The sequence below is a fragment of the Cinclus cinclus genome, chromosome 8 (assembly GCF_963662255.1).
Source record: "Cinclus cinclus chromosome 8, bCinCin1.1, whole genome shotgun sequence".
Lineage (NCBI taxonomy): Eukaryota > Metazoa > Chordata > Aves > Passeriformes > Cinclidae > Cinclus > Cinclus cinclus.
In genome coordinates this window covers 1,453,167-1,465,962 of record NC_085053.1, presented here as the reverse complement: position 1 = coordinate 1,465,962, position 12,796 = coordinate 1,453,167, and the positions used below count along the sequence as shown (strand labels likewise).

Genomic DNA, 12,796 nt, shown 5'->3' with positions numbered 1-12,796 from the left:
ATCCACAAAAAGGGAAAACTTCTGACACTCGTCGTGCTGGCTTTGTGGATTCGCCAGCCAGCCATCTTTCTGCGCAGAACTATAAATACATCCAAACCCTTGACTCTGAGCGTGGACGGGCCTTCAGCACGACCGAGGGAAGAAAGGATTTGAGGACGAAAGGATTTGGGGACAATTTGGAGACAATCGTGGGAGCCGCACGGAGGGGGCGTGGCCTCCGCGACGAGGCCACGCCCTATCCCGTGGAGGGAGGGCGCATGCGCAGTGCGCCGGCCGTTACCTGTCAGCGGCGGCGGGCGGAGGAGGCGGCGGCGGGATGGAGGGGCTCATCCCGCTCGTTAACCGGCTGCAGGATGCCTTCGCGGCGCTGGGCCAGAACTGCCTGCTCGACCTGCCTCAGATCGCCGTGGTGGGTGGGCAGAGCGCCGGCAAGAGCTCCGTGCTGGAGAATTGCGTCTCCAGGTGAGGGTCGGTGGGCACGGCACCCCCCCCCCCACGCCTCCCCCCCTTCCGGCGCCCCCCTCACGGCCCGCAGCGCGCGCCCCCCCCTCAGGGCGGCGATGGCGGGTTGGGGGCGGGGATGGACGAGGAGGGGTTTTCGGGGGAGAGCCGGCGGCTCCGAGTCCACCGTGGGTGCTCGGTCCCTACCGAGGATGCTCGCTGTCCTTCCCCCCCGCCGTGCCTCGGGGGTGGCGAGGCGGGCCCTGGCCCGGCGGCGCCCGTGATGCGATGTGCGCGCTGCGGGGAAGCCGCCGGGGCGAGCGCGATCGTGTGCCCCCTTGGCGTGCGTGTGTGGGTGTGGGTGATCGCTGCCTGAGAGAAACGAGGTGTTTAAAGCCCCAAACCCTCACTTCGATGGGGTGCTGGCTCGGAGAGTCTCATTCCTCCCATCCCATCGCATATAAATCCGCACCGTCCCAACGCGCCTGTGGGTATTCCAATCATAAAGGTTGGAAAAGACCTCCAGGATCGTGAAGTCCAACGTGCGCATCCTTTCTAACAAATCACTGGCAGCAAAAGGGGAAGCCTGACGATTCAGGCGGTGCCTCTGGAGACGTCCCGAGGTAAACACGGGCTTCACGTGCTGTTGGATGAAGCTCCTGCTGCGTTTGCCTCAAGTAGCTGCGGGCTCCCGGGGGGAGGTGGTGCTCCCGCAGCGGTGCTGCGGTCCTAGTCCGGATTATGGGCTCGAAATACTGTGGTGTGTCGGTGACTGGGGGACTTTGATGTGCGGAGAGCTTCACCAAAGGTAACATTAAATGTTGTGACACTCCGCAGCCTGGCCGTGTGTGAGGCTGCAATAGCTCTTGATCCCCGGTGTAAAAATACTGTACAGTGGTTCTCCATCTCTCCTTCAGAACTGACTGTGTTAAATGTCAGTTCTGCTTTATCCTTGAGGGCTGTAGCTAGCTACTGGTGTTGACAATACTGCAAAGTCTCTCGAGTATGGAAAACATAAAGGAGATCCTCAGAAAGCACGACTGGCCATCAAAGTATTACTGTCTTCTTTAAACAAGTCCTTAAAAAGTATTTTGGTAAGCTTTTGACGTTTTGGGCTACGTGTCCACAAAGCTGCGCAAAGGACGTGTGCTGAGGGGGAAATGCACCCTCAGTCTTCTCTTCAGTGAGGATATTTTGGTCCCTGGGGTCATGGCTGAGTGAGGTGGGCTGTGGGCTGATGTCAGTCTCTGGATCCAGATGAGCTGATGGAAGAGCGTACTGCTTCCAGATAGATGTTTGTTGCTGCTCGGCTGCCGGAGGGATCTGCTCTGTCTGATCCGCAGGTGGAGCTGTTCTTTTGAGCTGCCTGCATGTGCCTGGGCTGGAGCACAAGGGTGCAAACGAGCAGTTTGTCCTGATCTGGCTTGTTTGGTCAAGAAGCTGGAGGCAGCTGCACGAGTGAGATGTGGACACTTCTAGGAGGAATTCTGAAGGAGAGCTAAGGGCAGTAACTTTTTTCACTCGTGTAGTTATTCACTGCAGCCTGCAGATGCTTCAAGACAGTCTCTTCAGAGCAGAGATTGCAGGCTACTGTGAAACACCAGAATGCCTCTGTCACATGGCATTTGGAATTTGGATTCTTTCAGCCTGGTTTCAGAGTTCCACATCGTTGTTTTACACAGTAACTTCTTGAGATTCAGCATGAACTGATCTGTAGTACCTCCCTACCTGCAGCCTTGGAGCCAGTTGCAAAAATGACATTAAACTGCATTACTTCAAACCTATTCCATGTGACTTGAGCGTGGATGTTTTTCTTGTGCTTTTCCTCCAGACTGAGTATGTGTGGTCAGCAGATGTGCCTTTACTAAGCTGTGAGAATTTGGTTGCGAACCCTCAGAACCAAATTAATAAATATCCATGAGCTCAGAGGAGGATTTCCCTTGTTAGATCAGCAGACAAATGGCCTGTGTCTCTTTTTAGTAAGCCATGGGATATTCCTGTTTTTATGGGATAATGCAGCTGCTCTCTGCAAACAAGTTTGTTTCATCCACATCTGTCTTAATACGGCTTGTAGAGGTAGCAAGTCTCCATGCAGAGCCATGCTGTGCTCATTTCTCTTTGTTACTGGTATATTGCATGACCTCTGGCAACCACAGGGCCACCTTTAACTAATAGTAACACAGCTCTGATAATCGACATCAAAATAAACCAGTCCTTGCATTGCTCTCAAGCTTGAGCATTCATTCTCAAGGCTTTTGTTTAGGTTTTTTTTTTTTGGTTTAGGTTTTTTTGTGGTTGTGGGCTTTTTTATGTTGGTTTTGCTTTGTTTTTTTTTTTTTTACCACATGAATAATTATAGTTAATAGATTTTGAGCTCTTAGCCTTCAGAGAGACATTGAAGATCTCTTTTTCTTCAGGGATAGCTATAATTGGTACGGGGAAGGCACAGTGTCCTCCATGTGAAAGGCAGGGTCTTACTAGACACGTGCTGCTGGTTGTTAACCTGTATTTGTCAGCGGAGCTGTGGTGAGCTTGGTAAGATGGTTTTAACTCTAGGATCAGGTTGTTATTCCCTGCTGTCTGTAGCCACTATAGCACTGTGGTTGTTTCAATTTTCCATAAGATCTTTGGTTGTGCAAAGATTACTGGGTTTTTGTTTTTTTTTTTTTTTTTTGCACTTGGACAGTAGAAACTATTTTGTGACTTGAAGGTGGTATCAAGAGTTAGAGCTCCTTCATGGATCCTAGGGAACATGCTGGGCTGTGCAGGGTTATCCACCATCTTGTTTATGGACTCCCATAAGTTTTTGGAAAGGTTGTGAGGTATCTGTGCTGGCACAGTTGTGGGGGCTGGCAGATCCCACAGGTCCTGCTGAATGACACAAATGCATAACTGCCTCCAGGGTAGCACCAGGCCTATTTGGGTGCACACAGGATCCTTAATGACTACCAGCAGGAAGGGGATATGGGGGGGTTAGTTCACATGTGTTTTGCATTGATGGTGGTGTTGGTTGAGCAGGAATTGTGTGACACCCAGAGCTACTGGTCTCATTGTAGGCTGGCTGTGAGCTAAGCTGGAATGAAGCCCTGTTAAATCTCCCAATGTGTCCATTGTTGTTGCTATTTGGATTAGCATCCCCGAGGAATTTGGAGGGTCTCCTCTTTACCTACTGCTCCTCTCTGTGTAAGGAGACAGTTTCTTTTGGCGGTCAAGGACCATGTGTGAAGGTTTTTTCTCTGAGGATTCTGGTTACATTTAGATGAAAACAGAGATTCCAGAGAGCACCTGAGGACAGCAGTCATTTCCATTTACGGGTTAGAGCTTCATGTGTTCATAACTGGAGCTCATGGTGTGTGCTTGAGGAAATGAAGTGGTCTGAAGAGCAAATGTTCTTGCTGCCTCCTTCTGCTTCCCTTTGTAACAGGAGTAAATGTGCCCAAAGTGTTGAGCCAGTGTTTGAAGCAAAGGATCTAATGCAACCTTCTGGTAGAGGCTGGTTGGAGGGCTTCAGAAGCACAAAGAGGAGTCAAACAACAAATGCCAGCAGACTGCCAGTGGGAGAAGGCACTTGGCCTCTCTTATTCCTGTGCTCCTGAGCACTTCAGGGCCAGGAGCTTAAAAGTTGTTTGTGTTTTTCAAACTCGCTTTTGATAATAATGGGGTTACTTAAAGAAAACTAATGGCAGGAAGCAGTCCCTGTAAACTGTATTTGGAGAGAAAGTACTTGCTATTATTTCATCTATATCCAAATGGGTTTTTCAGATAACTGAAGGCACAAACAGTAAGCTACCTTGTCAGGCCCTCCTTCAGCAATCAGAGCCTTGTTTTACTCTTAAAAATAGCAAGAAGTTAATAATTAGGTTTCCAACTTGAAAGCTCTTTGCTTCCCTTCCTGCTTAATATAATGCAAACTGCATGTGGCCAAATAATTGTTTTATAAGAGATGTGAACTCTTGATTTTAAGCCTGTCAGTCATAATCAAACAGACACTTTCATTTTACAAGCCCGAGGTCTGATTGTGTAATTCAGCTTTGCAGCTTTTTGATCTGAGATGCTTTTGATAATCTTAGGGCCACTGTATATAAGTAGAGCTATTTATTATGGCATATGTAGTGATTATTTCTTTTTGAAATTACTATTCCTCGTGTACTCAGCTCATTCTGTTCTGCTTGAGATGGCGGTTGTGAAAAGACTGCGTTGAGTCATTAGGAGAGGAGAAGGGATTTTAACTCTGGCTGCTAGAGCAGAAAATTTCTCTGAAGAATGTAGACACATATTTAGATTGATGCTTCCTGGGGGAGATGTATTAATATTGGTGCAGGTATTTTATTCTTACAGTTACTGAGCATTGACAGAAAAACTTCTTTACAGAAAATCTCTTTTGTGGAACAGGCATGAAGAAGCTAAGTAGTGAAAGTGAATACAAACTGAGACATGGTGCTCTGTACTCTTTTTTTTAATCTTAAGGATCTTTTGAAAATGAGAGCCACTCCTTTTCCTGACTAATTAAACCATAGTACAGCTTGGAGTACTGTATTGAGTATATTAGCCTGGTTATCAAAATACTCTGGTGCAATGAAAGCAAGAATTTTCGAGGTATTTAATTAATTAGAAGCAGCAGCAGATGAGACAGTGGCTCATTTGGGTTTCTTCCCTGAGTAAGCTTTTGCATTTATACATTGAAGAACGAACTGGCCATTGAGATGGGATACAGGTGGCCTGGTTTTGTCCTTAAATGTAATTCCGTTGTGGACTTAAATTGCTTTATTTTTTTTCTTCAAGTCTTGAGGATTGATATGTACAAAGTAAAGGAAATGTGTATTAAAAAACAGACTTGCAAATAAATATGCTATTTTTTCACCACCACCCCACATGTAAAGCAGTTTCTTTCCTCTAAAACTACTTTGAGGATTTTTCTCCTTTATTTTTGGCATTTAAATTTTGCTGACTTAGAAAAGCTGTACTCTGTCATGAGGCAGGCACAGTATAGGGAGCTCTGACCTTTATTCTGGTGCTTAAGTTTAGTGTATCAGGCAGTTTAGAGATGCTAAATCAATAAGTAGCACTTCACTTTTGTTAAGTGTACCTGTGAGAATACATAGTTTTACTATAACTTCAGCGTGCTGTGTACGATCAGGGTATTGTAGCATTTAGTGAACACAAGTGTAGTATTTGAAGTCTGTGCTCTAGACTTCAGAAAAACTTCAAAACCCTGCAAAAAGCAATGTTCAAAAAACCCCCAGTCTGGTCTCGAGTGCCTTGTGAGAAATCAGTTCTACAGATTCAGTGGCAGTTGTTAGTGGGAGTTCAATCCATCAAAGTACTGCAGGTGGCTGCACTCCTCTGATCGTTTTTAAAGAGAACAGTTATCTCGGGAGAGGTTTGTGGGTTGGGTCTTTTTTTTATTTTCTTTTTTTTTTTTCAGACCATAGGAATCTACTTAACTTTATCCAGACTTTTCCTGGTTTTTAATACAGAGGCACTTCTGAAAGTTTGACAGAATGTCTGACTCTCCAGACTCTTGTACAATATTATAAATCCTGTTACTCACTGCCTTCAGGAAGGAGCCCACACTTGGGATTTTGTAGTGTTGAAGCCAACAAATAACCAACACCTTTGTTGCCTTGCTGTTTCTTGATGGGCGTTGCTGCTCATGTTTCAAGCTTATGTCACTTTCCTGTGTAGATGAAGTAGCAAACAAGGATTTCCAGCTCAGATAAAGGGATGTTGTTGATGGGATTGTTTGGACAGTCACCAGTAAACATCCGGAGTGATGCTCTGCTGCCAGGGTTTGCAGCAGAGATGTGGAAGTGTGGACACTGCTCTCTGCCAGTCTTTACTGTGTGATCTCAAACTGCTTTTTAAATATTAGCTGACACACGCCTTTACTGTATATAGAATACAGGTTTTTATTCCTTTACTTTTAACTTGCTTCTGTCTGTAAAGGAAGATGGTAGCATATAATCTTGAAGTCAGTGTGGGGTAACTGATTGTTGTCTAAAACTTGCTGTTATGCATTTCTCTTGTTTGAGTGATGGCTGATTTAGATTTCTGTGTGGAACCAAAAGTGAGCCTTGGATTCTGCTTCGGACAGCTGAGATGTAGCAGTGTTTCCTCATCCCAAAAAGGTACCAGCAATAGCTTAGTCATTGAGAGAGAGATCATGTTTGTGGTTTGCCTTCCCTCAGCTGATGACTGAGCAAATTGATGATGCTCCTCCAAGTATGTATGGGTTTCTCAAACAGTGCCTAGATTGCAGGCATGAGAGGGAGAGACTGCTTCTTCTGGTTTGGTTTTCTTACTGTTTTGGGGGTGGTTTTTAAACATAACAAGGCCTTCCAGTAAACAGAAGTCTGTGAATTCCCCATGTTTGCTGTGCTCGTGTGTAACAGGCTACTGGGAATCCCTTTACTGCTGTGTGTCTGCAGTGTAAACCTGTAGTGTAAATATGCTGAGAACAGGAAATGAGCATTATTTAACTGTGACCTTGCATCCTTTTCTTCAGCAAGTTGTATCGAGATGAACAAGGCAGCATTATTAAACTAGAGAGGAGCAAAATCCCATTTAACTGGGTGCTGGGCTTTGATGTGCTGCCAAGCACTGTTGTCTGTGATAGCCTCTGGGATGTAAAGGAGACTGTAGCTGCAGATAAGAGAGGTTTTCAACCCGATCGTCTGCTGATAATGTCAGCTTTTATAATTTGTGTGTGGAAGTTATGCTTTTAATTCAGTACATAGCATGGTATATCTGCATCCTAGCTCCTGTGCAAAATCACCAAGATTCATTGTTCAGGTGTGCAGGAGATTCTCTCTGTGCTGTAATACACATTTCAGCCCTCACAGATGAGCTCACTAAAGCCCCGGTAGCCTTAGGCACTTGGTCCCTTGTTTACTCTGTGCACTGCAGATGCCTAAAAGCGTGCCCAGCCATTCAGTGGTGCTCAGCTCTAGAGGGTGCTCTGAAGCTGCCTGTGTGTAACTCACCTGCAGAGAGCAGACAGGGCTTTGCACGGCTAGGATGAGAAGCACTGAGACACATCTCTGCTGCGTGTCGGGGGGAAAATGGGCTCTCTTCCAGCCCTGCTCATCAGCCAAGATGAAGCTGACTAAGAAATTTTGGCATAATCCATCAGAGGCAGTGTTAGGCCCTTGTGTGCTCACCTGTTTATTTGTTCAGGTGCTAAACAAATGTTGACAGAAGATCCTCAGTGTCTGTCAAATCTGGGAAAGAGGCTGAGAAGCTCAGCAGTCTGGACTCAGACCTGCAGCCTAATGACTTTTGTTAGCGTTCTGGGAAGTAGAAGCACAAAACATTCTTTTGGATCAGACTTCTAATAGAAATTTTTCTTTTGGTGATAATTCAGTTTCTGGTGGGCAGAGAGATGGGAGATGATGGCTGACACTAAATTTCACTGTTGAGCTAAACAGACTTCACGTTGTTCTGGACAATATATTAATTTGAACCTACCATGGGCTCTGAGAAGGATAAATGGGCAGGATAAATGGAAAAGGATAAAATGGCTAGAGAAGAGAAGCTGTTTGAGAAGCTTGGACTTCCAACTTGTTTTGGAAACAATTCCCTTTCCCCTTTCCTTCTGTAGTTGGTTGTCCTTCTGTCGATAAATTCATGCTCTTTATACTGCAGTTCCCACTGTGTATATATTCTGGAGGGAGTACAGGAATTAAATCCACTTACATTCCTCTGCAAAATGATCTGAAATGGCTTGTATTGTACCAAAACAGGTAATTGTGCAGTTTGACACCTTGTCTGCTACAAAACAGAAATGCATTTTCACGATGCTTCTGAAAAGTTCTTGGATTTTACTAAGATGTGTCACAGCTGGCTGTATACCATGCTACTGTTTAAAAAGTCTCTATTGATGGATCTCAGTTCAGGACAGTGGGATTTGGGAGGAAGAGCAGCAGATCGTTTTTTCTGGGTTTTTGGTAACAGCATGGAATCCACAATATCTAAAAGGTTTGTCCTGACAGAGTATCAAGGGGTGAATTATTTGCTAAATCCAAGTATTTCTGTAGTAATTAGCTTCATGTAGCAGATATGCCTGGTTTGTTGGGACATGTTATTTTCTTTCTGATCCTTGCGTCAGATTTTTCTCTCTGATTATATTAGGAGGAAAACTTCTTACTCAGATCTTTCTAAAGAAACATTGTTAATTGCATTTGGCAGCTGGAAGTGATTGGAAAAATTCCCAAACAGCCAAGGTCTATTTAAATAGAGCACTGACAACAATTTAAAGTGAGTCAAAAATTTTTGTTGTTTGTTCCTTGTGTTACGATACAGAATCTTGCTGCATTAGTATTCATCCTGAGAATGGATGGGCTTTTATGCACCAGCATCCTATGCAAATGAGTCCTCTCCTAAAAGCAAATGTATCCGATTAGGGAGAATGAGTGGTCCTGCAAAGTCCCCTTTATTCTTTCTGACACTTATATTCTTAGAATTGTTGGGCTTTCTTTGTGTTTTGTGCTTCCTTTCTCCCCCTTCCACCACCGCTCAGAATTGACCGAGAGCACCGTTGGGCAGGAAATAGCAGAAGCTTTTGTAAAATCTTAAAAGGGAAAGAGGAAAAAGGGCATTTTCAGCAATGGCATGAAGATGATGCAGCAGAGTGCTGGCTGGCTGCCAGGGAGGACAGATGCACCGTGCATACCGTGCCTTGCCCACGAGCCTGCACATTGGCAGCTTCCCTCTCTTGTTCATCAGCGAGCCCAGCGCAGCACAGGCACTGCAAACAGAGCACTCTTCATCTCACACTCCTGGCCTTTTGCCTGGCAGGTTTTCATGCCTGTGTACAGCAAGTTTACAGTCCTGTAAGCATTACTGAGATTTTAAAACTATCTACCGTGTAAAAGACGTTTTCTTGAATCCTGGGAAGCGCAACAGTAACAGTCTCGCCTTTTTCCTGTGTGGAAATGTGATGTGGGGTACTGTCACTGCTTCCTAGACTTGAGTTCAAATGGACCCTGCTTTGGAGAACCTGTTGATTCCAATTTTGTTTAATGGAAGACTTTACCACTGGGACCAGAGTAATTTTTGGCGCTAATTTTCTCATAGCCCTATGATGTCTAATGGGGGAGATGAAATAACTTCTGGCTGCTTGTTGGGCAGAAATGCTGCTGCTACTTACAGAAAGCATCTTCCAGGTCCAGGAGAAGTATAATGGCAGGGATTTCTGAGCCTGTTCTCTCTCTGCAGTCTTCTGCATGAAGAGAAAATCTCAAGCTTTGCTTTCTCACCTAAGCACTGGCATTGAGCATCCTTGTTAGGAAGATGCCCAGTTAGTGTGGCTGGAGTCCCTTGCCAGCTTACTTGAAGTTTTTCAAGGACTTTTCAAAAATATGTTTTTTGTCACATTTAGAATCAACACTCTCACATTCTAACTGCTGTTTTTTGGGGGGTTTTTTTTGGTTTTGTTTTTTTGTTTTTTTTTTTTTTTGTTTTTTTTTCATTGCTCTCTGGGTTTTTTTGTAGCTGGTCTCAATTCCATAAAGGAGTGGAGGGGAAAAAGGACATTTTCCATGACAGAGAGACATTTTAGGCTGCTACTTGTAGTCCTGTGTAAGATTTTCAATGTTTTATTTTTTATTTTACTGAATTCAACCTGTGTTCTTACTTGAAAGTGATGGATAGCATAATTGGGGTGTCCCTGCTTTGCTGTTGAGGTCCAGTAGTTCTGCAGTGGTGGTGAAGGACATTGATAGGTTGGAAAATGGCTTCTCAAGAACACCTGGTTTATGTACCCTGCGTAAGAGGAGGAGGAATTGAAGCCTTAAGGTGTCTGGATATCTGATTTTTGCCCCTAAAGCCCTGCACAAACTGCATGGGCTGAATGTATAGTTACTGTGCTTGATTGAGCAGGTTAATTAAAATAATACATCAGTAGAAGGAAGAAAGAATGGTTGCTGCAAGCTGAGACCAAACATGAACTAAGCATCAGCCATCTATGCTGTCTGGTTTCCAAAAAAAACACTGGGAGGATCAGTACAGAACTTCAGGAGATGATACATCTGAGGTCACTGAAAATCCACAGCCTCTAAAACACATTAGTGTGCCTGGTAGGCCTAATTAATATAGGTATCATTGGTCTTCAATAAAGCAGATTAATTGTCTTGTACATCTTCCTGTAAGGCCCATGGTGTTAGGCCATTGAACAAGCATGGGAGACTCTTGACTGACAGCCATTGTGCCAAACAGAAAGCCATTTACTCTTCTGTAACTAATGAGAGGAGGTGAGGGATCAAGTGGTGACTGAAAGTAAGAGCTGGTCTCTGTACTTGGAGCTGATGAGGAGCAACATATATGGCCAAATATCAGTGTCATGTAGAAACACTAGTGTGTTACTGAATTTTAAAAGGCACATGGTTGACAACATCAAAGCACAAGTGAGGCAGTGCCTTAAGGCTTTTGAGACTTCTTGAAAACATGTCCTAGGGTTGTCTTTGTACTGTCACTTGAAGGGTAGAGAATATGTGCTTCCAAAGCCACTAAGAATAAATACAGTGGTGTCTTGTGTCTGTGATGATAAATGTCATGGACTTAATTCCTAACGCAAAGTACATTTCCCATCTCTTGGATGTACCTTGCTTTGTAATGAATTAAAAGTGAGTGAAGGATCTGCTGCTGGATCCTCTGTGGGGTTGGTGAGCACAGGAGCAGGTGAGATAGGATGAGCACATCTGCAGATGTATGTTTTTAGCATTAAGAGTTTTCCAGTTACAAATTAACTGGGTGTGATTTATGGGTTTTTAAAACCTGATGAAAGAAGTTAGAAATGTTTCATGCCTCCCATACTCAGGCTTACACTGGACCATGCTTTTTCCTGTTTCTGGAGATTTTTAGCGCTTTTCTTTGAGGATAACGATGAGAAATGGAAGAAAAATGAAAGCTTTTTGAGTGCTTCTGTGTGTTTTCCACAGAACTTGGAGATGCTGCATGGACATGTGTCAGTGTTCCCGTGAAACTGTGGCCTTTTGCACAAGGCATGGTCATTCAGCTGCTAATATGGGCCACAAGTGCTCCTGGAGTGCCAGGCTGGAGCTGTATAAAACAATAAACACTGCTGGAAAAAGGCCCAGGGAAACTTTTGACTTTGGGCGCAATTGCTTCCTATTGCAATTAAAGCCGTGTTGCATTCCTTGGCAAAACCTGGGAATAAAAGCCTGTGGGGAGTGCTACCAATGCACTGTTGTTTATATTAACTGCTGATGGATCATGGCCTTTCTGCATTGGAGGGAGGTTTAGGGTCTTGGGATGGACTCTGTGTTAGTGGGAGATTTAGTGACATTGCTGATGTTGCCTGGCACAATGAAATAGATGGGGCATTTCTGCTTCTCTGTGAGAGAGCTCTGGTTCTAGTCCTGAGCCTGGCATGTTTCTACCCTTTGTGAAAAGTGTGGAGGCTTTTTCTCTGGAGGTAATTCTGGTTTTTAAAACAATTCATCAATATCAGTTTGAATTGTTCGTAGCTCTTTAATTAATGCAGTTACTGTGTAATTGTTGACATTTTCCTTGGTTATTTGATTTTCTGCATTCCCCCTATGTTTTGTATGAATTAATTATATTGGACTGATGTAAATTAGTTACCATTTATCCTGTGTGATGACCATGTAACTGATCAAAGCACAGGACATTTCTCAGCCCTGTACTGGCAAAGAAAATAAAATATAAGTTACTCTTTTGAAACTACAAATAAGTTTTACATGGTGATGCCATCATCACTTTTCACACAAACTGGGGATTCTTCTGTTTTGACTTATTTTTTGTTTTTATTTTTTTTTAATATGATAAATACTGTTAGTGTGCTAGAGATCTCCTAAATGGAAAGTCTCCTTGGAAATCCTCCTGAAACATGTTACGTTTATGTTTTATTTGTTCGGTGTGTTTTTCTTTGTAAACTGCAGTCCTGCATTATAATGTGACCACATCACTGATGAGCCCCTGTCGAGTTTGCTTTTCAGCATTTCCCTACAGTTTCTGCCCTTCCTGAAACTTCCATCTCTTCCGTGAGACTCTTCAATTAATGCCTCATCTAATTAGTTTTTCACCTTAAAGCTCCAACTGGCTTGTTAATAATAAACTGCTGAAGTGTTGGTGTGGCCGTTGCTAACTTGTTTTACCACCCTAAGCATAAATTTGAGACCTGGCTTTTAGCAAGTCAAATTCAAGCTACTATCTGTTCCTTTATGCATTAAACAAACAGCAGACACCAAACTTTGTAGATACACTTGTCCAGATCTCTGATACTGGAAATGAGCAGTACTAGAGAACACAATACAGTTTGTGTTATGCAGTAAGATATGAGTAATTTTATAGGGTAAAAGTTCTGTAACCTTGA

The 12,796-nt window shown here is 43.9% G+C and overlaps 1 protein-coding gene across 2 annotated transcripts in view; it reads left to right on the top strand.

Moving 5' to 3' along the window:
• Nucleotides 1-316: 316 nt before the first annotated feature.
• DNM3 (dynamin 3) overlaps nucleotides 317-12,796 on the top strand; it is a 172,532-nt gene continuing 160,052 nt past the window's right edge. For both annotated transcript variants that reach the window (XM_062497051.1, XM_062497052.1), the window contains exon 1: nucleotides 317-462. In XM_062497051.1, the coding sequence (XP_062353035.1) occupies nucleotides 317-462 (146 nt within the window). The remainder of the gene's footprint in view (nucleotides 463-12,796) is intronic.